This window comes from Adiantum capillus-veneris, chromosome 19 (genome assembly GCF_014529385.1).
Source record: "Adiantum capillus-veneris isolate H3 chromosome 19, ASM1452938v2, whole genome shotgun sequence".
NCBI classification, from domain to species: domain Eukaryota; kingdom Viridiplantae; phylum Streptophyta; class Polypodiopsida; order Polypodiales; family Pteridaceae; genus Adiantum; species Adiantum capillus-veneris.
Genome location: NC_140949.1, coordinates 128,920,243 through 128,947,476, shown reverse-complemented (window position 1 = coordinate 128,947,476; position 27,234 = coordinate 128,920,243). Strand labels below are relative to the sequence as shown.

The window sequence follows — 27,234 nt, the reverse complement described above, 5'->3', positions numbered from 1 at the left end:
TGTTATGTTTGTGGAAGATTATGAGCAACCATTGATGTCATGTACTAGAGACAATTATGTAAGCTCACATGATATTTATGACACTCTTGCCTCTTTTCAGTGGTGGAAGTTTGAATGTAAATTCAAATGAGGCAAAATGTGCAGCCTATGGGGGTTTCAAAAAATGTTATAGATCAACCTATTACTGATGCAGATGTACATGATGTACTTGATGAGGAAAGGGCTAAGAATGAGCAGGCTAGAGGTATGCCAAAATAAATGGTGCGTACTTTGCGTGGCAGTAAATTGGATGCATCTAGTCGTACTCATTCAGGTTCTCGCCATGCATCTTATGCATCAGATTGTTATGCTTTGGCTATGTCTAGCTTATCGGATGTTGAGGAACCTTTGTCTTTTGATGAAGCACAAAATTCAAAAAATTGGATGGCTGCCATGCAATCAGAATATAATGCATTTATAGAAAATGGCACATGGACTTTATGTGATTTTCCTCTTGGCAAAAAGGCCATTGGTACAAAGCGGGTTTACAAGTTGAAATGCAAGCCGGACGGTGAGATTGATCGCTATAAGGCTCGACTTATTGCAAAAGGTTATGAACAACAAAAATGCATAGATTTTGAAGAGACTTTTGCTCCCACTTTTCGTATGACTACAATGCGTTTTTTATGTGCATTGGCAGCTCATTTTGGTTGGGATGTACATCAGTCATACATTGTTACTGCTTTCTTGAATGGTGACATATTTGAGGAAGTTTATGTAACACAGCCTCACAGTTTTGTCATTAAAGGGTAGGAAGATAAAGTGTGAAATTATAAGAAAGATTTGTATGGGTTGAAACAATCTCCTCGTGCTTGGTATGAAAAGGCTAACACTCATTTGGTCAAACGAGGCTTTTGTAACAGTCCAATAGAAAGCCCATTGTATGTAAAGTGTGAGGGTGATGTACTTCTCATTGTTGTTCTCTATGTGGATGATTTGTTGATCACTGGACCAAATGAGAGACATATTGCTAAATTTAAGGTTGATGTGAATGCTACTTTCAAGATGAAAGATTTGGGGTTGTTGCATCATTACTTGGGTATACAATTTAAGCCATGTGATGGTGGTATTGCCTTGTGTTAGACAAGTTACATAGAGACATTGCTATGTATGTTTGGACTTAAGGTTTGCAAACCTATTGCCACTCCTATGGAAACATGCTTAAAACTGAGTCTTCATGATGCTGGTGATCTTGGCGATGTCATTTTTAAAAAAAACCAATGTAGGGTGTGAATAAATTAGAAGAGAAACAAAAAGGTTACATCTGTTGGCTCAGGGAGTGAGCATTGGATTACAAACATAGGGCCATACCGGCCGATTAGAAGGAATCAAATAGATTTACTACACTCAGACCAGTCTGATCCACTTCAGGAGGTCCTGGCACAGCATGGCTCTTATCTAAGTGCATCAAGCTCAGTTCTGATTTGTACTATCAATTCTCTAGATTGGTTCCAGAGATCCTCCAGTATTTCAATATCTTCATGGAGTTCTTCTTCCAGCTAATCCCTGATGTACCAATCTTCCCCTTCTATCTCGACAGATCGAAAGAGCTTACCCGCCAGGTCCAGCATCTTGGCCTTCTTCCTATATAATCGACACTGGGATATGTTGAGCTTCTCCACCTGTAGTGATATTTCATCAACAAAGAATTTCAGGCTCGGCACCTGGGAGGGATCTTAAAAACAGTAGAGTTCCTCTGCTTCCAAATTGCCCAGGAAAACTTAGCTCTGATGTGATTCCATGCTAGGGAGGGGAGGCCTACTCTTTCAACCCAACAAGCTTGCTTCCAGGACAAGGGTTTTTGTAAAACTCTGGTGACTGGGTCCCAAAAGGGTTTGTTGAGGGGGCAATTTAGATATAGGTGGGCTAGATCTTCACTGCCCCCCTTATATCAGGAGCATCTGCCATTAGAAATTCCAGCATCTCTACGTTTTTCCCCAGTCCATACGGCTTTATGGAGAATGAGCTAGAGCAACACATATTTTTTTGGAGAAGAGGCTTGGGACCAAAGGGTCTTGAATTTGAAGGCCCATTGTTTCCTATCCAGGGACACATTCCATCTTTGGTTAAGAGTGATGTGAAGAGGGGGATAGAAAGGAGCTAGCGGTGAGAAAGCTTGAACCCTCCTCGCCAAATGACCCCATGAGGGAGGGGAAAAGTCTGGGATGCAATTGAGGAGACAGTGCCATGAGCCAGGAAGTTGCTCTAGTCTCCTTCTGAGATAGGAGATTTCACACGGTCGAAGTTGAAACTTCAGGGAAAGATCCAGATCCGTTAGCTAGTCATGAAAGGCTAGAGACCATACGTCCGCCCAGCATCTTATACTTTTTTATGGAGGGAGAGGGCCATCCTTGACTGATTAGCCTGAATATCCCACCCAGTGACCCAGGGCCACCATTTAAAAGCAAAGGCTGGCTGTGGTTGGTGGACTACCATTTAGGGGCAAGATTTGCCCTGTGCTTATTCCATGCTCCCCACAACGATCAGAGAAGATCAAAACCTTTTGTGAGAGATTGGTGGGGACTGAAGAATAGGGAGAGAGATGGTAAATCATTCCAGCCAGAATGACCGATGATATTGAATTCTTCAGATTTTTGAAGAGTAAAGTGGCCCATTCTGCTTGGCTATCAAGGAGGGCTCGGGTAATGGTCCTAAGCACCAGCTTGTGCTCGATGTCACTCTTTACCAAACTACTGTTGGATGCCTCATTTATGTATGCAACACGGGGCCGGATATTCAGTTTGTGGTTTTATAGGTCAATAGATTTATGCATAGCCCAAGGTCTAAGCATTGGCAGGTTGTCAAGTGGATCTTTCACTACTTGAGTGGCACTTTACATCCTGGGTTGTTTTATCCCAAGGGGGGGGGTCATTGCCGCCATATTTACATGTTTATTTGGACTTAAATTGGGATGGTTGTTTTGACATGCAAGTGTTCACGAGTGGTTTTTGTTTCATGCTCAACAGTTCATGCATATCATGGTTGGTCAAGAAGCAACCTACTGTGGCCACTTACAGTTGTGAGGCTGAGTACAAGGCAATCTTCACAGCTACGGTTGAGTGTGTATGGCTTAGACGCCTTATGGTTGATTTGGGTGTTGGACTGGACATGCTAGCACTATCTACACTGACATTCAGAGAGCATTGACAGTTGCAAAGAACCCGGTTTTTCATGCTCGCACAAAGCACATTGAGGTGCATTACCACTATGTCAAGGAGAGGCTCTTAGCAGAAGAGATCAACTTGGCTTATGTGCCAACACATGACAACCTTGCAAACCTTTTCACAAAGGCATTGTCTAGTGAGAAGTTCGAAGCTTCTGCAAATCTTTGGGCTTACTCCCCTTTGTGGACTCATCATGTTCTCAAGGCATGGCACTTCCCTATACTCTATGTGCGAGCTCTCATTCATCGCATCACTACCAGGGGGGATTAGTTACCATATACATGTGGTAGTGATGTGTGTGAACACACTTAGGACCACCGATGCATTTTTTTCCTCAATAGGAGGTTATTTCCCCCATGCATTATATATACGACCATCACTCTAGGGCTAGCTAATCTTTCCAATGTGCACTAAGTAATACACTCTTTGTTGTGTGCCTTGAGCGTCCTTCATCTTCTCCAAGCTGTGTGTGTTTCCCTGCAACCCTAAATCCAACAAAGGGGAAAAGAAAATCCAGTCCCAAAGTGATTAATTCATTGATTGGGAGGATGTGGAGATAGCTCTTAAGGATGAGGTAAGCCAACCTGCATGTGCACAAGGGTGTGATAAATGCTTCGCCGCTACTATTGCATACAATCAAGGGTCTGGTAGCTCAAACCCCACACCTTCCATTGCTAATACAACAGGATGCAGTGTAGTGTCATTTGGTGGTCAACAAACGACTGATGGTCAACACATGGTTGGTGGTCAATAGTTGCATAGCTCTTCTACTTTGTACCAAGTATTTGACAAGCAATAGTTGCTTAAGCTATATCTAAAGTGCACCCAAGATTTTGGTTCATGTGGTCAATAGATGCATAGCAATTCTACTTTACACCAGGCATTTGACAAGCAATGGTTGCTTGAGCTACATCTCAAATGGACCCAAGCTTTCATCGCATGCGTAATTCCCTTCAATGTCATCCCTAATCATATCTTCAAAGATGCTTTGATGAACACAATGAAGAAAGGATTTGTGGTACCTCATTACAAGATGCATACAAAAGATCTAGATAAAGTGAAAGATTTATTAGGAGAGTATTCTGAAGTGTACAGTTCTTATGTGCCACAATATGGATGTACAATTGCTCTTGATGGATGGACAAATTGTTTTAAAAAAACCCTTGATAAATGTGATATTGATTTGTCTGCTGAGAGGATCCATTTTTGTTGAAGCAATTGGCACATCTTCGAAACAAAAAACAAGTGGACTTCTAGCAAGCATATATGAGCATCAATTGGAAAAGCTGGTGGGCCCAAGAATATAATGGCTATTGTCACAAACAATGCATCTAGAAACAAAGGTGCAGGGCGTGCAATCGAAGGCAAGTATCTTGAGGTTACATGGGTTCCATGTGCTACCCACACTTTGAATTTTCTTCTTAAAGACTTTGGGAAAGTGCCTTCAGTGAGGTAGACTCTCATAGATGCTAATCATGTCATCAAGTTCATTAAAGAGCATGATTTTACTTATGCTCGGTGTATAACTAAGTCACCTGACAAAAAATTATATATCTTTTGTGTGACACGATTTGCGACCATGTACTACATTCTCTCTACATTGCAACAGATAGCCCTTGGTGAAACACTTACAAATAGGCAATGGAATATTTGTCTTGACAAGTATTCTTGCTATTAGGCTATATCCACCAAGTGCTATCAACTTGTAAACTCTCAAGTGGTCAGGAGAAGTGTAGAATAAATTGTGATTGGAGCCATGCCCTAAGAAATCTAAAACGCTTGACCGCTTTGGAGCAAGATTGTTTGCTTGGAGCTGCTAAGTTTTATGTCGATAGTTACTTCCCATCTTGAATAAGTCATTGATTGTAGAAAATTCTCTATAGGCCTTGCCCTTAGTTTGAAAATCCAAGCACAGAATTCAAAATAGCCTTGTTCCTTTGTCCAAACATGATCACATGTGTTTGAACCGAAGTGGAGAAATATGATTAACCTCACGATGCTTATCAAGCTCAAGATATATTCTAAAAACCTCAAGATCAAGTTAGCTTGAAATAAAACTACATACCCGCGACCTTGTCAACCAATTGGGTTTCCCATAGTCAAAGGGTATGGACTTACAACTGCCACATGCCACCATAATTTTATGCATACAAGCGTAAAAAAATCAATAGTATACAAAGGTCGATCGGGGAATGGATAACCTGTGCATGTCTTTGACTACGTATCCCTTGCCAATTTTGAGTCATGTTGAGGAAGCCTTGCCCAAGCTTTTCTCTTACTACAAACCGGACAATTAGTTTTTTTTTTGCACTTTGTATGCCCTGTATGCTTTTTCCTCAGCCCCTTGATGGCGGTCTTGAGAATTCTCTTCCCTCTTGCTTGGTTGGCCGTTGTTGTTGTGGGAGAGGCCCCTTAGGGTGGCCTTAGGGCACCCTTAGGGTGCCCATAGCCTCAAATAAAAAGAGCTAAAAATAAATAGACTGCATGCAAGCTATGACAACATTGCTGTGGAGAGGAAAAACGCTCGTGTTGCTCAAGCGAGGGCTTGAGAGCTTGCGACCTAGAAACAAGTTATGTTGGCCTTCCCCTTGTGCTCCAAAAAATCCCACTAGTGCCTAATCTGGTGTAGGTTGCTCTACACTCCCTCCTCCTCTAAGCGGCCTTACCCACGCGGCTCCCACCCGCCGACCTCGACCTTGACTAGCCTTGCCATGGAAGATCCGTTTCCTACGGCCTACTACGATGGAACCTCAACAAGAGAAAGAGGGATAGACCACCAAGATAGAGAAGCCATGCATCCATGTTGAGATTGAGAGAGTGGACAAGAGAAAAAGAAATAGAGTCCTTCCCCTCCTCCATGGCTGTTCTCCCCTAAGCTCTGATACCAATATGAAGATAGATGAACTAACGCATGCTTGTCTCCACCCAACCTTGCCCTAAATAGATCCTTGGTTCCTATTTTAGGAGCCCCTTGAACTATGCATGCGTAGATTGGGCCGTACCCACCCTAGTCTTACCTTAGGCTATACAATTTGTGTTTCAATGCAACATTCGTAGCTTCCAGTGCCTTGTAATGAACATGCAATGATTGTGTGGTCTCTCCTTGGCTGGCCAATTCTACACCTTGAATTTTAATGGCTCAAGGATTTCCATTTCCTAAGGGAGATAGGTAAAGCCCTTTTTGCACAAAGGCTCTCCTTGATTTTCCTTTCGAGCGTAAACTCGTTTTGTTGGGTGTCCCTTACCCACGCCTCCCAAGATATGAGAATCACTCCAATATAATATGCACCTCAAGATGTAATAACAATAACATTGTTGCACAAGTTTGTATACTTGTAACAATTTGGCGTGCACATATTTGTTAAGATCACGTTGTCAAGAAGTAGGCGGTCTTGCCAGGAAGGCACTGGGCCTCTTGCTGTGAGAGTTTGTGAGGAAGCTCAAGGGTTATGAGAAAGAGCTAAGATGTAGATAACATAGCTTCTAGAGCTAAAGAAGAAATGTAACCAAAGAAGCCGCTCACTTTTCCTTACAAACACACACGTGATGGAGAGAACTCATGAAAGATAGTCAAAACAAAACAAAAATGAAAACATCGAGATTATGATCATATCATATCATGGGTAGGATAAAAGGGTTAATGGATGAGTTAATGATATTTAATCTTTGTTGTCCAAATAAGCTACGGATTGCTCTTTGGAACTGTAGCTTTGTGCTTACTAGAATGTATATGTTTTGTCTAGCGATTGGGATTAGTTGTGAGTACAAATCCTCTTGATTCATAATAAAAGAACCACATTCACATCAGAAGAGAAGTCATAGTCAATAATAGGTAGTATGATGGGATCTGGTGAGAGAAGTATTTCGTTGAGTCTTTCAGGACCAAATAGAAACACTATGCGTTGCTGAAAGTGAATCTTTCGACTAATCCAAATGTTGACCCTAATAGATTGCACTGAATGGAATTGAAAGAAATTACCTTTATGTGGATTATGGTTATTCATCAATGATATACTTAGTATGTTCAAAGATAAAGGTGTGAAAGAAGTGAAAGGAGAAGAAGAAGAGAGTTTCGCTCCCAAGCCCTTTGTTGCCCTTAGGCAATAAGGATACTGCGGGGAGAGAAGTACCTGTAGCAAGGATATTCTAGAGTTTGTGGAAGTGAATGAGAACCTTAAGAGAGAGGGATGCTTGTGGAAGATGAAGATATGGTTACTAACCTTGTGCTCATAATTGTTTCCCGCAAGAAGGTTGTACTCATTACATTGACAAGGTTGCTGCTTGAATACCTTCCAATGAAACAATTAGGACACAACAAGAGAGATCAAAGGAGGAGTAAGATAGAATTAGAGATAGATCTACGTGTGGTGGTGGTATTAAAGATAGATAATGAGAGAGAGAGATAGAGTTAGAGACAAGTATTGGACTAGATATGCAAATGAAAGTAAAACTAACAACATATATCTTACATGAGAGCAATCGCCACCACCTTAATGGAGAAAGAAGATGAGGCAAGACTTCCGCCTTTATTCAAGAGAAAGTGTGGCACTAAGATGAGTGTGTCACTATGGAATTGAGCTATTCTCACTCACTCATAACTTTTCCCAATGAAGAGAAGGTTGCCCTTTTTATAGGTGAGGGACCCCTGTTTTACATAATCACTTGATTAAGCTAAAGAGTTAGCCCAAATCAAATGTTCTTTGGATATTTCTTAAAATGGGCAATATTAGGACTCAAAATATCATGAAATTCAGCATTTTGGGTCATTGAGGCTCCATGTGGGTGCATGATGTATGTGGGCCCCACCTAGGCATCTTCTGTGTGGCTCCAGCAAGGGGTCCCAACTTGTGTGTCTTGTCCTTCAAGGCATCTTTGAGGTGTCACATTCACATGCTTATGTCTTTTATCCTCCAAATATCTTATTTTATGGAAAAGGACCAAGATTACCTCTTTTCATTTGATTCACCTGTTTACCATCTCTTCTTGCAGTGTAGTTGTGAGAGGGTTTCACTGGTTTCCCTGTAACTTTTGACCTGTAACTCGGATTGACATGCTTCAAAAAGCAAAATTGGCCTACTAAAAGAGCTTGACTTGGTTTTGGCCTTTTCTCCACGCCCTTAGGTCGGGATTTTCAAATTGGGATGGTCCAAGAAGCTTTGGATATTCCTTTTCATAAAGTCTTCTAGTAGGCCCTTCCCTCTTATATGTATCCAAGAAGGTATGCATTATTAAAGGGTTATATTATTAAATAAATGTGAAAAGAAGAAAATAATTTATATATGGTAGGGTATAGCTGAGATATTATAAGAAATATACAAATGCTTTTCCACCAGACAAAAAGAGGCACAATCATTGATACTTCTCTTGCAGTACTTTCTAATAGTAATGTACATTTATATTACTTCAAAGGTAATACTAAGGTATGGTAGAAAGCTTTTATTTATGCGTATGAGTATTATATGAAGTATAATTATGCGTCAAAAAGTCACAAGATAAATTGTTTAATGCCCGTTCCCACTATATACGTGCCACAGCACGACATCCACCCCCTCTAAACCTGCACATTCTCCGGTATGTGCCACATTGTCTCTTTGTAAGATCAGACCTCTTGTACATCTTCCTTGCTTTCTTCTTCACTGGATGATTCCAGAGCTTCATGTTCACTTTGATCGTCATCTGTGTTTTGGTCTTCTTCCTCATCAACATCTTCTAGATCATTGTCGCCTCTTGTCTTAAACATTTTAATCCTTTTTCCTGCAATGGGAATCTTTACTTCTATACCATCTAGTTCAGACAAACTGTAAGTAGCATTTTCATGCACATGCTTTACAACATACGGTCCAAACCATCTTTTTGAGAACTTACGCATGACTGTGTGCTGGTTATCAAGGCTACTATCATACACTAAAACCCAGTCACCTTTGTCAATTGCCTTGCTCCTGAGTCGATGTCGCTTATCAAAGTAGTCCTTGTTTTTCAACCTTGCATTTTTGAGTCATTCTTTTGCAGATTCAATGTCTCCAGGTCTTCTCTCTAGTTGCCTTATACGTAGTGCAAGGAGACCTTCCCTGCTAAGCCCCTCTTGCCAAGGTAGTACATTCCATGTGGGAATTGTATCTTCAATCGGCATCACTGGCTTTTGACCATACATTAGCTCCGCAGGCATGTAGCCAGTTACTGAGCTATGTGTTGTACGATCAGCCCATAAAGCATATGGTAACAGTTTTGGCCACTCACCAACTCTTCCTTTGCAAGCCTTGGCCAAAGCTTTGATGATAGAAGGATGCCCTCTTTCACTCTTTCCATTGCCTTTAGGGTTGTAAGCTGTAGTAAGAGAAATCTTGATTCCTAATCTAGAAAAGAACTCCCTTGCTTCTTCAGCATCCACTTCACCTCTATCTGCAGCGATTTTTCCCACACAACCATAACGGCAAATCACCTCTTCAAGAAGGAATTTTCACACAGCTTATGTGGTTTTAGCTCTTAATTCTCTTCCTTCAACCTGATTAGTTAGGTCTTCTCGTGCAAGAACCAAGTATCTCATATGCCAGAGTCCTAAAGGCATTGTGACTAGATCCACAACCCATTTATAGTGCATGGCTAGTGGATATGTAGGGAGCAATCCATCACGATGTCGAACATTTGAATACATTTGACAAGTTACACATGACTCTACAAATTGAGATACATCTTTATACATACCCTTCCACCAATATTTTTCTTTCAACTTGGAGAAGGTTGCCCACACACCCATGTGTCCAGCCCATAGACTCTCATGAAACTCTTGCATGAGCTTTACTTGAGTCTCTTTTTTGCAAATAACCCGTTGTGGTGTAACACCCTTTTGTTTAGGATGCTTCCACAAGTAACCATCCCTCAAAAAGTATCCATATGCTTTCCTGCGTATCCTCTTGAATTCTTGTTCAGACCAATCATCCTGTTTCTTTTTTGCAAATAACCCGTTGTGGTGTAGCACCCTTTTGTTTAGGATGCTTCCACAAGTAACCATCCCTCAAAAAGTATCCATATGTTTTCCTGCGTATCCTCTTGAATTCTTGTTCAGACCAATCATCCTGTTTTGTTAGAGACTCAAGTAGCTTCCAATAAGAAGCCAATCACCTTCATAAAGCTCTTTCAAGAATGATTCAAGTAGATTAGTCATGCAGACATTGTTACCTTTGACATGAGAGATAGAATAGAACTTTGTAAACTCAGGATTTAAGGACTTAATGTAGGCAATCCACCGCAACATAGCAATGTCTGGCGTTGAGCAGCTTGTAATCATCCCAAGAAGTGGGAGACAATCTGTTTCTACAACCACACATGCACCAATTAGGTACTCTTTCCCACTTTTCAAGGCTGTAACCATACCCCATAACTCTCTCTTTATCTATGGATAGTTTCTTTGGCGAGCACTTAGTACCTTTTCTCCAAATCTTACCACATACCTGTGTCCTTCTTTGTCATCTTGCCCTATTGCCCATCCAATCTCTATAGGACTGGTGTCTACTGTCACAATTACTGGCCTTTGACACTCGTAGTCTACCTTTCTCAAAGTTTTTGCTGACTGGAGCAACTCCTTTAGCTTTTTCATGGATTTTACATGTGCTTCTGTCCATTTAAACTTTTGATTCTTTCTAAGCAGCTGATAAAGAGGATCAGTTACATGTGCATAATGTGGAATCCAAATAACATAGAAGACACATGCTCCCAGAAACCTTCTAACCCCAGTGATGCTAGTGCACGTTTCTTTCATTCTTTGGATGACATCTACCTTTGTTGGACAAGGTTTCCTACCATATGGCCCGCACATGTGCCCCACAATGAGCACTTCATTGACACCAAACATAGACTTTTTCCCTGACAATGTAAGATTCACTTCTTCCAACCTAGACAAAATTTTATCACAATCATTTATGTGATCTACCACAAACCTGCGACATCCCTTGAGATCCAAAGCTTCATCTTTGTCACTTTCTTCACATCCTTTGATAGGAAAATCATCAATGAAGGCATTGTGATTTGAGGAATAAAGTCACCTAAGACCTTATTCATCCCATTCATCATATGTGACGAGTTGGTTGCTCCCTGTGGCAAGGTACACATCCTTACCAAACCCCAAGGTGTCCTCATGGTTGTCAAGTCTCTGCTTTCGATTGCAAGCTGAAATTGATCATACCCTGAGTAGAGATCCCCCATTGAGTAGATTGCCCTCCCTACAAACTCATCCACAATTGGACATGTACCTACATTTCTAATTGTCACTTTGTTTACTGGTTGCATATCTTGGATGAAGCGTAGAGAACCATTCTTCTTTGAAATTGTGAACCACCTGTTTGAGTATGGAGCACAAGAAGGCTCCAAGATTCCCATTTTGATTTTCTCATTCAGTAGCTCTACAAACTTTGGCAAATGAGCCTTTGGAACCGGAATAGGCCGTAGATTCCAAGGCACATGAGGTATTGTGAAAATTACCATAGGAGCTACAATAGAAGGATCAACACATCTTATCTCATGTGGCTCAAATGCAAAAGCCTTACCATGCTTTGAAAGCATTTCTTTGAAGCACTTTGTCTCCTCCTGTGTTAGAAACTCCTCGCAACCAATCTGCAACTCTTGAAAAGATTCCTTTGTGAAGGTATGCTCGATCTTTTTAGGATTCCTCAAAGTTGGTTGTAAAGAAGCCTGATCAATCTTTTCCCTGTTGTTGGGTGGTAAGGGTGAAGCTACTGGTTTCACCTTCTTTGCTACACTCTTGTATTTAGTTTCAACATGGACTTCTAGGCCAACTGTTTGGCTTTCTTTAAAGGCTTCTATTACTTGATACATTTCCATAGAGCAAAATTCCACAACTTCATTTTCAAGATGCAAACTAGACCTCATTATAGCATCAAGCTCACCCATAGTATCTACAAAAGAAACTTGTTCACACAAACACAAAACATTTTCAATAGGCTTTAGTAACCCACTCTTTTTCATGCCTATTTGTACATTATGCACATATTGCCTCTCACATCTCTTCAAATCTTCAAGTTTTGTAAAACATACTGATCCATTCCTTGTTACCAAGGTGCTTATTGAGAAAGTTTCACCTATTTTTGGATCAAGCGAGACCCTTTTTCTTTTTGTACCACTGCAATCCCGCTTTACAATGGTACTTGGCCAAAACCCATCATTTCTCTATGATCATGAAACTCTTTGCTTACCTTTGGTAGAGGATGTTCTCTGAGGTTGTCACGATTTCTTTCATGGTTTACACAAACTGTGAGAAATTGGACAGCTTGTTTACCATCTTTGCTGCGTATCCTAGCATATGCTAAACCATCGTCCATTACCTTTGTTTCCATTCGAACTCCCACAATGTAGGGCTGTCCAAGGATGAGATGATATGAAGATGTATCCTGTACAAAACATGTTGCATACCTTTTACCATCCAGCCATGATCTGTGTCCATCGGCCATTTGAACTTGTTGTAGAGACTCTTTGACATTATGTTTATTTCTGAACCATGGTCAATCAAGGCAACAAATGGCTCTTCAAAATCACCTACCTTGACCAAAGTTTCTGTAGTAGCCCTTGCCCAGTGACTTCGTGAATAGTAGCTCTTAGGAATATCTTCAACTTCTTCATCATCATTTGAGAAATGCGCTTGCTTCACTCCCCCACTAGATTGGTAGCATCCTACCACAGCTCCATCATCCTCCTTATTTAGCAGCTGCATCCCTTGTGTCTTCGAGGTTTCCCCTTCAACCTGTGGATGAGAAACTTCAGCAAGGGTTTGCCTCTTCCTCTTGATGATGTCAATGATCTTCTCATGGAATTCACGCTTTGCAATGCCAAGAACTTCTCCCATAGTAAACTCAATCTTGCTATTCAAGATCCTTTCCTCCAAGACTTTCTTTAAATCTGTAGCAACCTCAATATCAGATTGTAGTTTATAAGTTGGGCCTTTTGTCTTACCTTTTGTTGGCACTTTCTTCTTTCCTGTTGTAGACTCCTCCATGAGTACTTCAAGTGGAGATGCTCCTTGTGTCGAGGGTGTTTGAGAAGGCTTTGAGTCACTTCTTCCCCCACTTCTAGAAGCTCTTTTTGATGGTCCTTCATCAGCATTCTCACGTCTGCGCTTCTCTTCTACAATTGCCTCATTTTGTTGGCATTTTGTAATGTAGGCATGCACTGACAATGAGTCCACTGGATCATTCCATCCTGTTTCTAGACGTATGCAATCACCTGCTTCATGTAGAATCTCTTTCCCTTTTTAGCTAATTGCATGACATTTGGCCAAATTTGACCATGATGTTCAATCACCTCTTCATCACAAAAGTGCTCAATTTTTATTCCATAAGTAGCTGCCTCAACTGAAGAGCTGGCACGGTTAGTTTCCATATCTTCAACTAAGGTTTGCATTCCCCCCTTCCCAAAGTTAGTTCTCAAGGGTAGACCTGTCTCTCTTAAGTGGATTTTACCATCCTTAAAAAAGACAACATCTTTTGTCCTAAAAATCCCTCCCAAGTGTGAGCTTTCACTCTACACATGACTAGTAATCACCTAATCTATATCTATATAGCCTCCAAGTATGAGTAAACTCTACATATGGCAAGCAATCTTAAATCTCTTAAACCTACTTAAATGACTTACAAGTGCGAGTCAAACTCTACACAAGGCAAGTAATCCATATTTACCTTACCTAAATCACTTCAAAGTGTGAGTCACACTCTACACAAGGCAAGATTACTATATCTACCTAACTAAATCACCTCTAGTGTGAGCATTGCTCTACACTTGGCAGGCAACCACTAAATAAATTTACCTAAGTTTCTTCCAGGTGTGAGCATGTCTCTACACAAAGCTAGCTACTAATTTAAGCTAACTTAAATCACTTCCAAGTGTGAATTTTCTCTACACATGGCAAATCACTAAATTTACTCTGCCTAATCTACTTCCAAGTGTGAGTGAAATTCTACACAAGGCTCTATTATCCCATTTCTATTCACTACACTTTATCTAAACTATCAAATTGAAATTTTTTAATTTTAATTGCTCATCTTATTTTTAAAACTACCTCTTTTATTTTTTATGTTTAGAATAATTACTACAAAAAATGTTATTATTATTTTTGTTTTTGGGTTTTATAGTTCACCTTTGTAGTGAGCTTAAGGCAAAGCTATTAGAAAGATGCCCACAATAGTAAAAATCCCGCTAGTGCTTGCTATATAGAAAAGCCTGTTTTGATCGAACATTAGTTCGATGGAATCCAATAATTTGATCACACTATATTTCAAGACAATCTTTTTGCTGATGTGGCACCATATTATAATACGTCCGTTTAATATGAGATATTATATATTACACCCAATTAAGGCATATTATATGCACACTGTATACTGTACAATGCAACACAATATATGAGCATCATAGACCTCACGTCATCTATGGTTGACTCTTGGAGCGAAATCTTCCACTTTGTCCACCAAAGAATATGGTAGTTAACCATCTCCTAATTTCCCTCCTAGTCAATCTCTATAAGATCATCTCCCTCATCCAAGAAATCTTGAGAGCATGTTCATCATTGCAGAACCACATGATGCTTAGAGTTCCTAGAGGGCATGACTATCATAAGGCAATCTCTAACTCACCACATACACAACATCGCAATAACGTGAGGGGTGCATAGTGAAGATGGTGGGATCTCATGTGGTTTGTACTCTGAATGTTGTGGAATTGGGGAGGGCTAAAAATTTTGTCGCAACCCCAACTCATATAATCAACCTCTTAGCTCTCCAAACACCATAACTATGCATCCATCAGTAGAGGATGAGTCACCCACCGTGTGGCATGTGCACCACTCCACAACCTAAGCTCAAAAACTGGTCTCTAAAGTGTTCAATGTCACATCAAAGGTGATATCAACAAAGAGCACGCTTCACACAAGCACCATTATGCTCTCCCTTTCATTGTACTGACTGATAGAAGCTCCAGATTTAAGGGATATTGGTGCAACAATGCCTGCAAGACTTGGAGAACAATACTTCATGATTGGACAAAAGACATGAATGCAAAATCATTTCCACCAAACAATTAAATCATCTAGTTATTCTTACTAGGTTCGAGGCTTTCTTTCAATGTGGAAGTGTACATGGGTGCATTGTGCACAACGTAAGTCTCATGGCGTTTGTTAATCTTAGGGTAAAAGGCCCACTAATAAAACTGGGTCCTGTGGAGGGACCATTGGCCCCTTAACTTGGTGTTGTTAAAGGTCTAGCTTTGGGAGACAACAAGCCCCTTGGCGAGGCGGTTAGCTACGTGCAGCTAGTAATCGTCGCTGCTAGATCTTGGTTCAACCCTGGCTAGTTGCAATGTTCCATTTGGTGTGGCCTCCCATTCACGGCCGCTTTTGTTACACACAATTTCTTTGTTGTCGTCGAAACTATATTTGCGGCGTGATTTTCAGGGGAGTTAGGCAAGTGTTGGGCTCTTTAGATCGCGCCCATCCAATTCGAAAACAGTGGACTGCGTCGGCAGCGCACCACAATTCCATAAAGACTGCTATACAGGAGACGGTGCTTGAACCGTGAACCTTGAGGACACCATTGAAGAACTTTACCATCTGAGCTTTACCTTTTTCAAAGTGGTGGATCAAAGCAAGTTTGTCACATTGTCTGGACGGTGAGATGTTGTTTTCCAATCCCAGATCATGACGTTGGTGGTGTTGCTCTAATAAATTGAAAAGAATGAGGTTAGGAATACAGGCTACAGCGTTTTGAAAGGGGTAGTAAACAACCTAGTGTTGACTATTTGGATATAGAGAGAGAGACACACGCACACTCTCTCTCTCTCTCTTTCACTCACTCTTACAAAAATACAGACACACATACAAGAAAGAACGCCTTTCTAAAGGAAAACCCACCTCTTCCTGATTCTAGCCAGCTCTCTGCCAGCTAAAGATTTGGTATTGTAGATGCCCCTGTTGAGCACCCGCAGGTTTCATGGAAAGCTGCAGACCTTGCATCCTCTCCGTCTTCATGTGACGAGCAGAGGTCCTGTTTGATGGGCTCACCCCAGGTGTGGATTCTTCCTCCCTTCTTGTTCCTTGCTGTTGCTCATGGTTTGTAGGCTTGGATCTGGGTCAGGATCTGTCTCTGAAGAGTGCTAATCCTGGTCAGGAAGGAAAGAAGGGAAGAGGGTTTCTCTGCTTTTGCCATTTGATGTACCTTTGCTCTAGCAGCACAAGGTCCTTAAATTGTCCTGCTTCTTGCCGCCTATAAGTCCAAGAAGAACAGGGACCGCAGTCCGGTTGTTTACTGCATCAGTGAGCAGAGTGGTAACTGTTGAGCCAAGTGGTCGCTTTCCATTAGGCGTTCTTGTCAATCGTTATCGGATTTCGTCACCATATTTTACTGACAAAGTGGTCCACACAGAGAACTACATGGGGAACTTGCAAGAGTTGGTAATAGCAGCCTAGAGTTACTGTTGCTTCCTCTAAGATCTACTTTGGCGAGGTCGGCATTGCATGGGTTGAGCTAAGATCGTATCAGAGCCCTACTCATTGACATTGGTCGACTCGTACTTCCATTCTCAAGATTATGATGGGGGTTCCTCATTCTTTCTCGATGTGGCTTCTGCTGTATTCATGGTCATTCCTTATGGTGATAGAGCTTGCAAGGTCACAGAATCCTTACAATCCTCCCGACACTTTTTTCATCAAGTGTGGTGCAGAAAACAATACCAATTATGACACCAGGGAATGGCAGGGAGATTCCACAGTTTCTGGCTTGCTTTCGTCCTCATCTCAAGACTCTGTTGCTATTTCGAGCACTAACAGCAGCATTGGGTCCCTCTTCAACACGGCCCGCATCTTTCCAAAGGGAGGGAGCTATACATTCAAGGTCTCACAGGGCGGCCGTCATTGGGTTCGGCTGTACTTCTTCCCTTTTGCTCATCAGGATTTTAACCCTTCATCGGCATCTTTCTCTGTGTTAGCAGGGGACTTTACCCTTCTTTCCAATTTTAAACCTGCCACCGATACCATAATCTCCAGCCCATCCATTTATGGAGGAAGCTCTGGCTTTGTCTTCAAAGAGTATAATATCAATGTCACAGAAAAGTCATTGGTGATATCCTTTCTTCCGAGCAGTAATTCGTCGTACGCCTTCATCAATGCCATGGAAGTGGTGTCTTGTCCTGACATTTTTGTGGATAGTGTTAGCGCTCTGGGGGTGAATTCCCCATCTTCCATCGGCTTGCCTTCCATGGCTATGGAGACCATGCACAGAGTAAATGTGGGGGGACCTCTTGTCACGCCGGTCAATGACACTCCAAGTATTTATAGAACATGGGTTGGGCATAAAAGCAATCTTATTGTGGATGCAGGTTGGACAGAAATTCAAGCTGATTTGGTCTCCATACACTATGGTCCTAAAACAAGCAAGCTCATAGCCCCCCCTATTGTGTATAGTACTGCAGTAGTGGTAGATTTGCCTCAAGCTACAAATGCAGAAGCTTTAAATCTTACTTGGAGTTTTCCTATTGCTGCAGATTACACTTACATGATAAGGCTACATTTTTGTGAATTGCAATATAGTACAGGTTTGAAAAGGGCTTTCAATGTGTATTTGCAGAACCAGACTGCATTTACAACGTTGGATTTAGGGCTGACAGTGGGGCAGTATGGAGTGTACTTTGTTGATTTTTCTCTTACAGTACTGAGTGATACTAGCCTTTGGGTGCAAGCAGGCTCTCCTCCAAATAGTGGATCGCCGCAAACGTCTGCAGCTATCGCGAATGGCATTGAGATATGGAAGCTGAACAACTCTCAGCTTAGCTTAGATGGAGCTTCAGCAGGGACAGTGTCGCCTTCTTCAGATTCAAAAACAAAACTGGCACCTGTAGTTGGCGGTGTGGTGGGGGGTGTGGCAGCATTTGCATTGGTGATGCTTGCCATTTGCTGCTTCTGTAGACAGAGAGCTAAAGTTGTGAAGCAGCCTACATCATCTTGGGTACCCCTTCCAATGCACGGGGGACACTCCATAAGTCTAGTGAGCAAGACTACAGTTGTGAGTGGTGCTGGCAGCTATGCATCATCAGCACAATCAAGCATGGGGCGTATCTTCTCATTCTCAGAGATTCTAGAAGCTACCCACAACTTCGATGAGACTCTCGTCATTGGGGTAGGCGGCTTTGGCAAAGTATACCAAGGAGAACTGGATGATGGGATAACAGTTGCTATTAAGAGAGGTAATCCGAGGTCAGAGCAAGGTATAATGGAGTTTCAAACAGAGATTGAGATGCTATCCAAATTACGACACCGCCATCTGGTGTCGTTGATTGGCTACTGCAAGGAGAATCAAGAGATGGTTTTGGTGTACGAATTGATGGCCAATGGGCCCCTTAGGAGTCATCTCTATGGGGCCAACTTGTCTCCATTGTCATGGAGGCAGAGGCTAGAGATTTGTATAGGGGCTGCTCGAGGTCTCCATTACCTTCACACAGGAGCAACTCAGTCGATCATCCACCGAGATGTGAAGACTACAAATATTCTTCTTGATGAGAACTTAGTTGCCAAAGTGTCCGATTTTGGCCTATCCAAAACGGGCCCTTCTCTTGATCAGACTCATGTTAGCACAGCAGTCAAGGGAAGTTTTGGCTATTTGGACCCTGAGTACTTCAGAAGGCAGCAGCTTACTGAGAAGTCTGATGTATATTCATTTGGGGTTGTGCTCATGGAGGTGTTATGTGCGAGGCCTGCTATCAATCCTGCCCTTCCAAGAGATCAAGTAAACATAGCTGAATGGGCAATGCATTGGCAGAGTAAGGGCATGCTGGATCAGATCATCGATCCTCACTTGGTTGGTTCCATCAGCATGGAGTCCTTATCCAAATTCGGAGAAACGGCAGAGAAGTGTTTAGCAGAGGATGGCATTAGTAGGCCTCCGATGGGGCAGGTTCTTTGGAACTTAGAGTACTGTCTGCAGTTGCAAGATGCGGCAGGTGCTCGCAGCGTGCATGAGGAAAGCGCAGATCGAATTTCAGAACTTCCTATACTGCCGCCTGTGCGGGAAGAATGGGAGGAGAGTGTGGAGATCAATCGCAGCTTTGTAGATAATGACGAAGAGCAGGAGGATGCCACCATGAGTGCAGTCTTTTCGCGCATGGTACGGCCGAATGGGAAGTAGAGGAAGGGGGAAGGGTCTGCCATACTCAAGATCTCGTAGGGGCTAATGCAGGGCCAGTGATGGATATATTGCAAAGGCCCTCTGCTCTGCATGAGCTGATTTTGGTAGACGTGAGGGACTGCTCTTACGTTGGGTACGTCTCTCACCTCAGAAGGTAACCAGTCTGTTTCGTTGTCTATGCTTTGTAGCTGGAGCTGTACATGGTTCTAGGCAATATGTTTCATCCCTCCATTTTTTAATTATTTTTTGGATATGGTTGAGATGGCCGTAGTACATGAATTTGTAATACTACTTCAACAAGGTTCCACGGCTTTCAAGGAGCGTGATGTGGTGCTGTCATGGGAGGTGTGACTCACTTGGCTGGATATCGGGCTTTTTTTTTCTTTTGTGCGAGTTTTGCGGTGTTTGTGGTAAGAGAGCTAAGTGCTCAGATGTGCTTGATAAGTTTGTGTGCAGGCACTGCTCTTATCAACAGAGCAGTGTGTTGCAGTGAATGGATAGGCTTTGCCATGTATGGTATTTTGTATGTGCTTTGATGTGTTTTTGGAGGGCGACCAGAGCAGTGCATTGCAATGAATGGATAGGCTTTTGCCATGGACGTTATGCCAGATTCTCTAGGTATGTGCAATTCTTCTCTCTTAAAAGTCTTCTTCTTCTTCTTCTTCTCTCTCTCTCTCTCTCTCTCTTTGTTTCTTGGAAAATGAATGGTTTGCATTTGACTAGTTCTAGTGGGCCATGCAAGATGTTGATGTGTCATGATTTGCATAGACATAACTACACAGCATTGACGGAGGCTACGACAGAAATTCGGAGCACGCTGGCCAGACATGCATGACGCCCTGTTAGACTACTAACCATGGAGGAAATTGATGAGATTCGCCAACGACCGATGCTAGATCTCTTGTGATTCAGCTATCCCAACAAGCCACCCATTTTTTGCTTGGTCTTTTTCTTGGTTCACATTGATCAACTTAGGACCCCATAGTATATATCTTTGTTTTGTACTGTTGTTAGGTTATTTTGTTACTCTGACTTTGTATCAGATCCACCACTTTGTAACTTTCTGGTCTCATAGGTCATTATGGCCTTTTGAAGACGTTAATATAAAATTTCATTTCATTTCTCTCTCTCTCTCTCTACCTGTGGAGTAACAGGTCTTGAGTTCAAAACTTGTCGGATAGATCTTTGAGGTCTTTTGGGATTGTTCCTATGATGTAAGAATCTCTCTTCTTCTCCAGGGTTCAACTCCAAAGTTCTATGTTACTGAGTTTCGCTGGTTGAATTTTATCTTCTGGTTGTTTAAGTTGTGATTACATGAGATTCTTCATCTCTTATAAATTTTGGTGCATGATAAGATTCTGTGTCCCCTACTTATTTCTCAAGTTGGATAATTATACCTCTGGATTGTTAGACTTTCAGGATTTGTGGATATTGTGATCTTTATATTTGTCTTTTAACACTATGTTCTGGTTTGATGTAGTGATGCTAAATGTACTTTGGGATGCAAAATATAGCAAAGGGAAAATTATAGCAAAATATTAAATGTATCCCAAGGGTTGAGTGGAAGTTTTCATGTCAATGTCCATTAGAATTAAAGAAGATAAGGGAGATCTTAATTTTTGTGTTGTGTCAAGGAGCAGCTCAATGAGGCTTTTATCTCACAAGAGCTTAGCAAGACAACCTCTCATCTCACTTCCGTAAGTAAAATGCACGCAAAGGAAGAACGATAAAGCACTTCTCTCACCAAAGTACAAATCTTTGATCTCACAATATTTTGATTGATTTGTCAATGACTACCCGTCGTATCTCCCACCCTCTTGTCATGACCTAGACCATAAGGTAGAGATTCTTCTAGCCCCATATAGACATAGTCCAGTATGAGAACATCAAATCCAAAAGAAAACCATTGAACACCAAAAGAAAGGACTCATTCATATTGGCAGTGATGGAAGTTGTATTGTGCTACTATGATTGTTAGGGACCATATGATAGTCATGTTGCTACTATGATTGTTAGGGACCATATAGATGGTTTTCCTACTTTGAAGTGTGGATTGTTGGCTATCAAAGGATTAGAATATTTTTATTTAACATCTTTAGTAACAATGGTGGTGTCACTCAATTGTACAATATTCATGTGACGAAAGTTTACTACATCTTCACCAAATGTAGGCAATCTTTTTTATCCGAAGGAATCCGGTGAGCAGAGTCACTTGGTTGTGCTTTCTAATGTTCTTTCATTTTTGTTTCTTCTAGACAATATATACGTGCTTTCAAAAGGAATTGAAAATTGAACATACATACTTGCATTGAGTATGAATTTCTTGATGAGGTGTAACTTTATCGCACATTGTAGAAAGTAGTCTCAAAGGTGTAATGGAACCTAGAGAACTTTTTTTTTCTTTTTGATTTATATGACCTGACAAGCAACACCTAAAAGAAATAAAGTGTGACCAAAAAAAATTTCCTCCTAGATTCTTTGGTAGGAATAATGGTCGAAATACCAACCAAATTTTCTTTATATGTTTTGAACAAGGGGAAGACTTATGTGAGCCTTCTAAAACAAGAAAAGCTCACATGAGGCCACTAATTATCAGAGGGACCGTCATAGGCTAAAAAAACACGGAAAGGAGTGTCACATTTTTCGCTAGATGATCATAGAGAAAGTGTTCTCCCTCTACATGATATGCCCTCCACCCAACAAGTATGACCTGCCCCTATGACCAATGCAATAGTTTGGCCACTAACTAGAACCACTTCTTTTTTAAGGTTTCAATGGGTCCACTTCTTAGGTTTGGGATTGGATATGTGGAGAATTCATGTGGGTTATATGGGAATATCGTTATAAGCTTGTCTTTAACACATCTATTGAATTCAAAATCTGTCTGCAATTTTCTTTTGCTACAAATGAAACATAGCAAGATGAAGAAGCTCAAAATTTTTATGGAAAAGGATTACATTTTGCTAGATGTGGCTTACTATTGTTAGTCAAAAGGAGATTTGTACATCCACTTTTTTTCTCCTCAAAGACTTGTCTTAATAGGCCAAAACTTGAACAAATAACCCTCATGATAACTAGGATATTGCATGATCTTGGAAGTGTCTTGTTCTAGTTCAACAGCCATGGTTCATAGATTTCTATGAAGGTCAAGGACTAAAGCATGCCTTTCTCCACCCAACCATAGCCCTCTTATTGGCGTCCTAGCCTACTTTTAGGAGACCCCTGAACTGCTCATGCTTAGCTGGGTGTGCCTCCCTGCCCTACCCTTGTCCTAACACTACTCGCCCCTTGAAGGCAATATTTCATCCTCAAAAACATCAATGTAACAACTCTTCTTAAGAATATCAAAGTTTTCCTAATTTAAACCCGCATCAAGTTAATTGGCCCACATGAGTTAATTACCAAGGTTGGTATGCATATGTAGAACTATCGGCTTGTAGCAAAAACTAAACTGAATGATTGTAATCAGTATCTTCTTAGGAGACTGCTCCATTGGCCAAAAGCAACTTTTAACTAGCTTTCTCGATGTAGATCCCGTACTAGTAGTAAAGCCTATCTCAAAGGAAATGCTCTAACTAAGCAAAACTTATTGTTGCATCGCTAGTTAACTAATAACAAAGCCTATCTCAAGTGAGATACGTTAATTCTCTACTAGTATAAAGTATATTTCAAGCGAGATGCTCTAATTAAGAAAATCTTATTGCTCACTCTTCTCGATTAATATAGCAGAGCCTTTCTCAAGAAAACGCTTTAACCAAGCAAACTTATTGCTCACTCTTCGCAAGCAATTTCTTCCAAAAATTGGAATGCTTCTTACTAATGCAAATCACTCAAGCAATTAATGTGAGCATTTGGATTTTCCTTTGAAATGTAACAAAAGTTTTGCACCCTCTGTTTACGTCTATGGGTACATTTACTCTCCACAAGTAGAGTAAATCCCTAATCTAGTGTTGTTCTTTGATAAAGAAGAAGAGCCTTCTATGGAGTATCTTTACTTAACATAGTGGGATTGCTAAAACTTTTGAACTCCACAATCTAATGGATGTTGTAGTGTGTCAAATCATGGCTTCATAAGAACACCTACATCATTGTTTGCACTTACAATTGCACATTGCTTCTAACTTGAGTGGCCAAACGTGACCTCATATATGATCAGGGGGCTAACTTCATACTTTTCTCATAGTGTCTTGATAGAATGAAGCTGAATCTGGGTTTTTACATCTCCCAAGGCCTTACACTTTTATTGTCGCACATTGCCTTTCGTTTAAAATAGCAAAAGGTGACCAAGCTATCATCAAAAGGCACAGTCTTAGTGTTTTGAAATATTAAAAGTAAAAAATTAGCAATGCACTTTGTACTTTCTAGTAGCCATATAAGCTAAAACATGAATTGGAAACACATCTATTGCACACTCTTAGTTACATTAAAAATGAAATGCAATCACATCTACTGCACACTCTTAGCGAAATCTATTACACACTCTTAACGTAAAACAACAATCATATATTTTTCCAGAGATACATCTCACCAAAAGGTTAGCTAGCCAAACTCAACAAATAAATAACATCTACTTTATTTGCGGCAGCTAATAGTCAAAATTGAACTAGTATTATGCAACTTGAGAAATATCTCATGACTGTGGAGCTCGGGGGGTACTATGTAATCATGTTAATGTACCATGCGAGTTCAACAGAAGAGGTTTTAAAACCCAAAAATTTTATGCAATTTAACAAAGATACAATAAAATAAGGTTTTTTTATATTCAATTTTGAAAAAAAATCTGAAAATAAGGGGTCACTTTATTCATTCAGACATGTTAAAAAGGGGGACTTTTAATTACCTTGTCAATGCACATTATGTAGGGGGGTACTGAATAGTGCACCGCTTGAGCTACGGAGATCCTACTTGATGATCTGGGCTCTGAGCATCATCCTGCTTTGTTTCATGGAGTAGAGGGAAATCTTGTGGTGTGTGAATTCGACAAATAGTGAAAGCATAATTTTTCTTTCTTTGCCCGATTGTGCAAAGTAGGTAGAAAATAGAGAATTGTAGAGCACGTACCCCTCCTAAAAAATTACATATATGAGATCCATTGTGTCTGTTGTGAGCCTTTCGAATCATAGATCAAAGCTTCTACAATTGCTTCCTCAAATGTCTTTGGATACAAACAAGTAAGTGAAGCCTTGATATCAGGATAGAGCCCATGAAATGTTGGGGGAAGGAGGGGATACCGGTTGCTTAGAACAATTCAACACTTGCTTACATACATCACCATCAACCTGTCAACCTCTTTCTCCAATTTCCAAGCGCGCACGCACACACACACGTGCACACACACACTAAGAGCATAAAATTCATAGAGACAAGCTGTAAGAGGGTGTAAGAACATAGAAGAGAAGATGTAGACTTAATTAAGGAGTACATAGCAAACATAGAATAGCTTAAGAGAGGAGAGATGGGAAATTGAGAGCATCTACACAAGAAAGGCCTAAAATCCTAGCCCCAAACTCCAAGGCACCTCTTGTGGAGTTTGGTATTTGATAATTTGATTTATTATTGGATTAGAGGCCCCTCTTTTACCCTTTAGTCCCACTTTAGTTATGAGTGGTATACACTACTTATTGCATGACCCCCTTAGGGTGAGTTCTCACTGTCCTATTTACAAAGGAGCCATAGTGGCTTATTGATAAAGAATCTAAAATATTGTGCTATGATAAAATGTCTGAGAGAATTATAATTTGTCGGAACCTCCTCGTCAACTTTCACAGTTCCAATCTACAAACCATAATGCATTCACTATTAGTAAAATTCAAATAGACATCACATAATTAACCATTAAGCCAACTCTACCCCAATTGCAGTCAACCACATGCAACAGGAGGGTGCCCAGTCTCGTAACATACCTCCACCAGGGATAGCAACTGTCCTCAGTTTCTCACTAAACAATCAACTAGACCGTGAGTGATGGAAAGTGTGGAGAAGGTCTGGGAAGTTGTGTAAAAAAATTTCAACGATCGATTTGGCATCCTCTCGAGGGTGGCCTTTAAAGGTCAAAAGATAGAGGTTATAAACCATGCTAGTGCATGTTGTGGTGGTCTTGTGATCAACTATTTGGGCAGGGATGAGTCGTTCTTCTTGGTCCACAAGTGAAGGTGGACCCTCATAAATGTGATGTGTAGATAGGCATCCTCTAAAAGGTCCTAAAAGACTAACATAAAAAGCATCGTGAATGTGTCAATGTGAAGGTAGGTCTAAACGAATTGAAACATCATTGATCACAGTAGAAATTTTGAAAGGACCGTAAAATTGAGGAGCAAGTTTAACAAAAAGATAAGTATCAACACTTATGATCCTTCGTTTTTCAATGCGAAGCATAACATGATCACCTTATTTGAATTGGTGTGCCTTGCGGTGCTTGTTAGCATGCTTAGTATAAAGTTCTTGTGAGTGTTTAATGGCAGAATGAACACTTGCATAAATATCATGAAAATTAGAAGTAAAATCATCAGCGATGACAGGCACAATACTGGAAATATGTAAAGCAGGAGTAGGCAAAGAATGACCATAAATAATTTCAAATGAAGATTTACCTGTGGCAGTGTGAGTGGTGTTTCTATATGCAAACTGTATAATATGCAGGTAATCATTCCATTTCTGGGTTGAGAAGAAACATAAGCTTTTAACAAGTCAATGATGTTGCGATTAGTGACTTGGGTTTGACCATTAGACTCAGGATGGAATGCAAAAGTAAAGTCAAGTGTGGTTCCAAGATTTACAAAAACAATAGTCCAAAAAGCACTACAAAATTTGGAATCTCAATCAAAAATTATAACTTTAGGCAAAGTGAAAAGACAACTTTAAGAAATAAAAGTGCAGCCTAATGTGCTGTGAGTGTTTTCTTACAGGGAGTGAGGTCTGCTTGTTTAGAAAAACTGTGAATGAAAATGCAAATCATATCTTGTAAACAATGAGTGGAAATCCAGTGACAAAATCCATTGAAATATGTTCCCAAGGTTTTTCAAGAATAGGGAGAGGGTGTAAAAATCCCAAAAACAAGTTGAAACATACTATTTAACATCAGTTTTCATAGTAGGCCAAAAGAAATCACAACATAAGTTTTGAAAAGTAGGAAAAAATCCTCTATGTCCAACATAGGGTGATCTATGCAACTCTTTAATGATCAACGTACGAAAAGATTTAGTTACACACAATTTTTGTTTGAAATAAAAAAAGTTTTCTTGAATAGTGTATTCCAAAATGTGTGCACAGAGTTTTCAATCATATGCAGCCATGTGGTTTCAAAATCATCATCTTGTGCGTAAGTGTCATGCATTGAATCAAATGAAGTACCTGTAATGGTTGATAGACTATTAAGAGAGGGTCTTCAGCTCAAAGCATTAGCTACAACATTCTCCTTACTAGGTTGGTATTGAATGTTGGGTTAAAAACTTTGAATGAAGGCAACCCACTTAATATGTCTATCATCTGTTAAGGGTTGAGACAATAAATACTTGATAATTTAATTATCAATTTTGATGATTAAATCAACACCCATTAAATAGTGTTTCCAAATTTTCAAAGCATGTACAATAGCAGTCAACTCTTTGTCATATGTACTAAATTTTGCTTCAGATGGTTTAAACTTCCAACTTTCAAATGCGAGTGGATGGTTATCTTGCGTAAGGACTGCACCGATACCTTTTCCACTAGCATCAGTGACTACGACAAAGAATGGTCTATCAAAATCGGGCAATTGCAGTACTAGTGCATTTATCAAAGCATTCTTGAGTGCATCAAAGGAACTTTCTTGCAAATCAGTCTATACATAAGGAGAGTTTTTCTTTAATAGGAGAGTGAGG

At 40.6% G+C, this 27,234-nt stretch overlaps 2 protein-coding genes and 1 pseudogene across 3 annotated transcripts; all 3 read left to right on the top strand.

Moving 5' to 3' along the window:
• Window positions 1–15,991: 15,991 nt before the first annotated feature.
• LOC147434860 (uncharacterized) lies at window positions 15,992–16,665 on the top strand. The gene is made up of 3 exons (XM_086491256.1): window positions 15,992–16,265; window positions 16,367–16,434; window positions 16,521–16,665. The coding sequence occupies exons 1-3, from the start codon at window positions 16,251–16,253 to the stop codon at window positions 16,663–16,665; spliced, it is 228 nt and encodes a 75-aa protein (XP_086347382.1). The 5' UTR covers window positions 15,992–16,250.
• On the top strand, window positions 16,652–19,617 carry LOC147434859 (receptor-like protein kinase THESEUS 1 pseudogene; annotated as a pseudogene).
• Window positions 19,435–20,502, top strand: LOC147434858 (uncharacterized). Of its 2 annotated transcripts, XM_086491257.1 has the most exons (3): window positions 19,435–19,508; window positions 19,934–19,993; window positions 20,144–20,502. In XM_086491257.1, exons 1-3 carry the CDS (start codon window positions 19,435–19,437, stop codon window positions 20,208–20,210), a joined length of 201 nt encoding a protein of 66 aa, XP_086347383.1. In that variant the 3' UTR covers window positions 20,211–20,502. The 2 variants fall into 2 exon arrangements, 1 of the variants encoding a protein (XP_086347383.1); XR_015185395.1 differs by lacking the exon at window positions 19,435–19,508 and having other exon boundaries at window positions 19,857–19,993; window positions 20,118–20,502.
• Window positions 20,503–27,234: the final 6,732 nt, after the last annotated feature.

Bases quoted from the DNA above. Each gene is read 5' to 3' on its own strand.
- LOC147434860 (XM_086491256.1), top strand. The intron at 16,435-16,520 runs GTCCTTAAATTG...ATCAGTGAGCAG, and splicing joins CTTTGCTCTAGCAGCACAAG to AGTGGTAACTGTTGAGCCAA.
- LOC147434858 (XM_086491257.1), top strand. From the start codon at position 19,435: ATGGATATATTGCAAAGGCCCTCTGCTCTGCATGAGCTGATTTTGGTA. The intron at 19,509-19,933 runs GTACGTCTCTCA...GAGGGCGACCAG, and splicing joins AGGGACTGCTCTTACGTTGG to AGCAGTGCATTGCAATGAAT. The intron at 19,994-20,143 runs GTATGTGCAATT...TGATTTGCATAG, and splicing joins CGTTATGCCAGATTCTCTAG to ACATAACTACACAGCATTGA.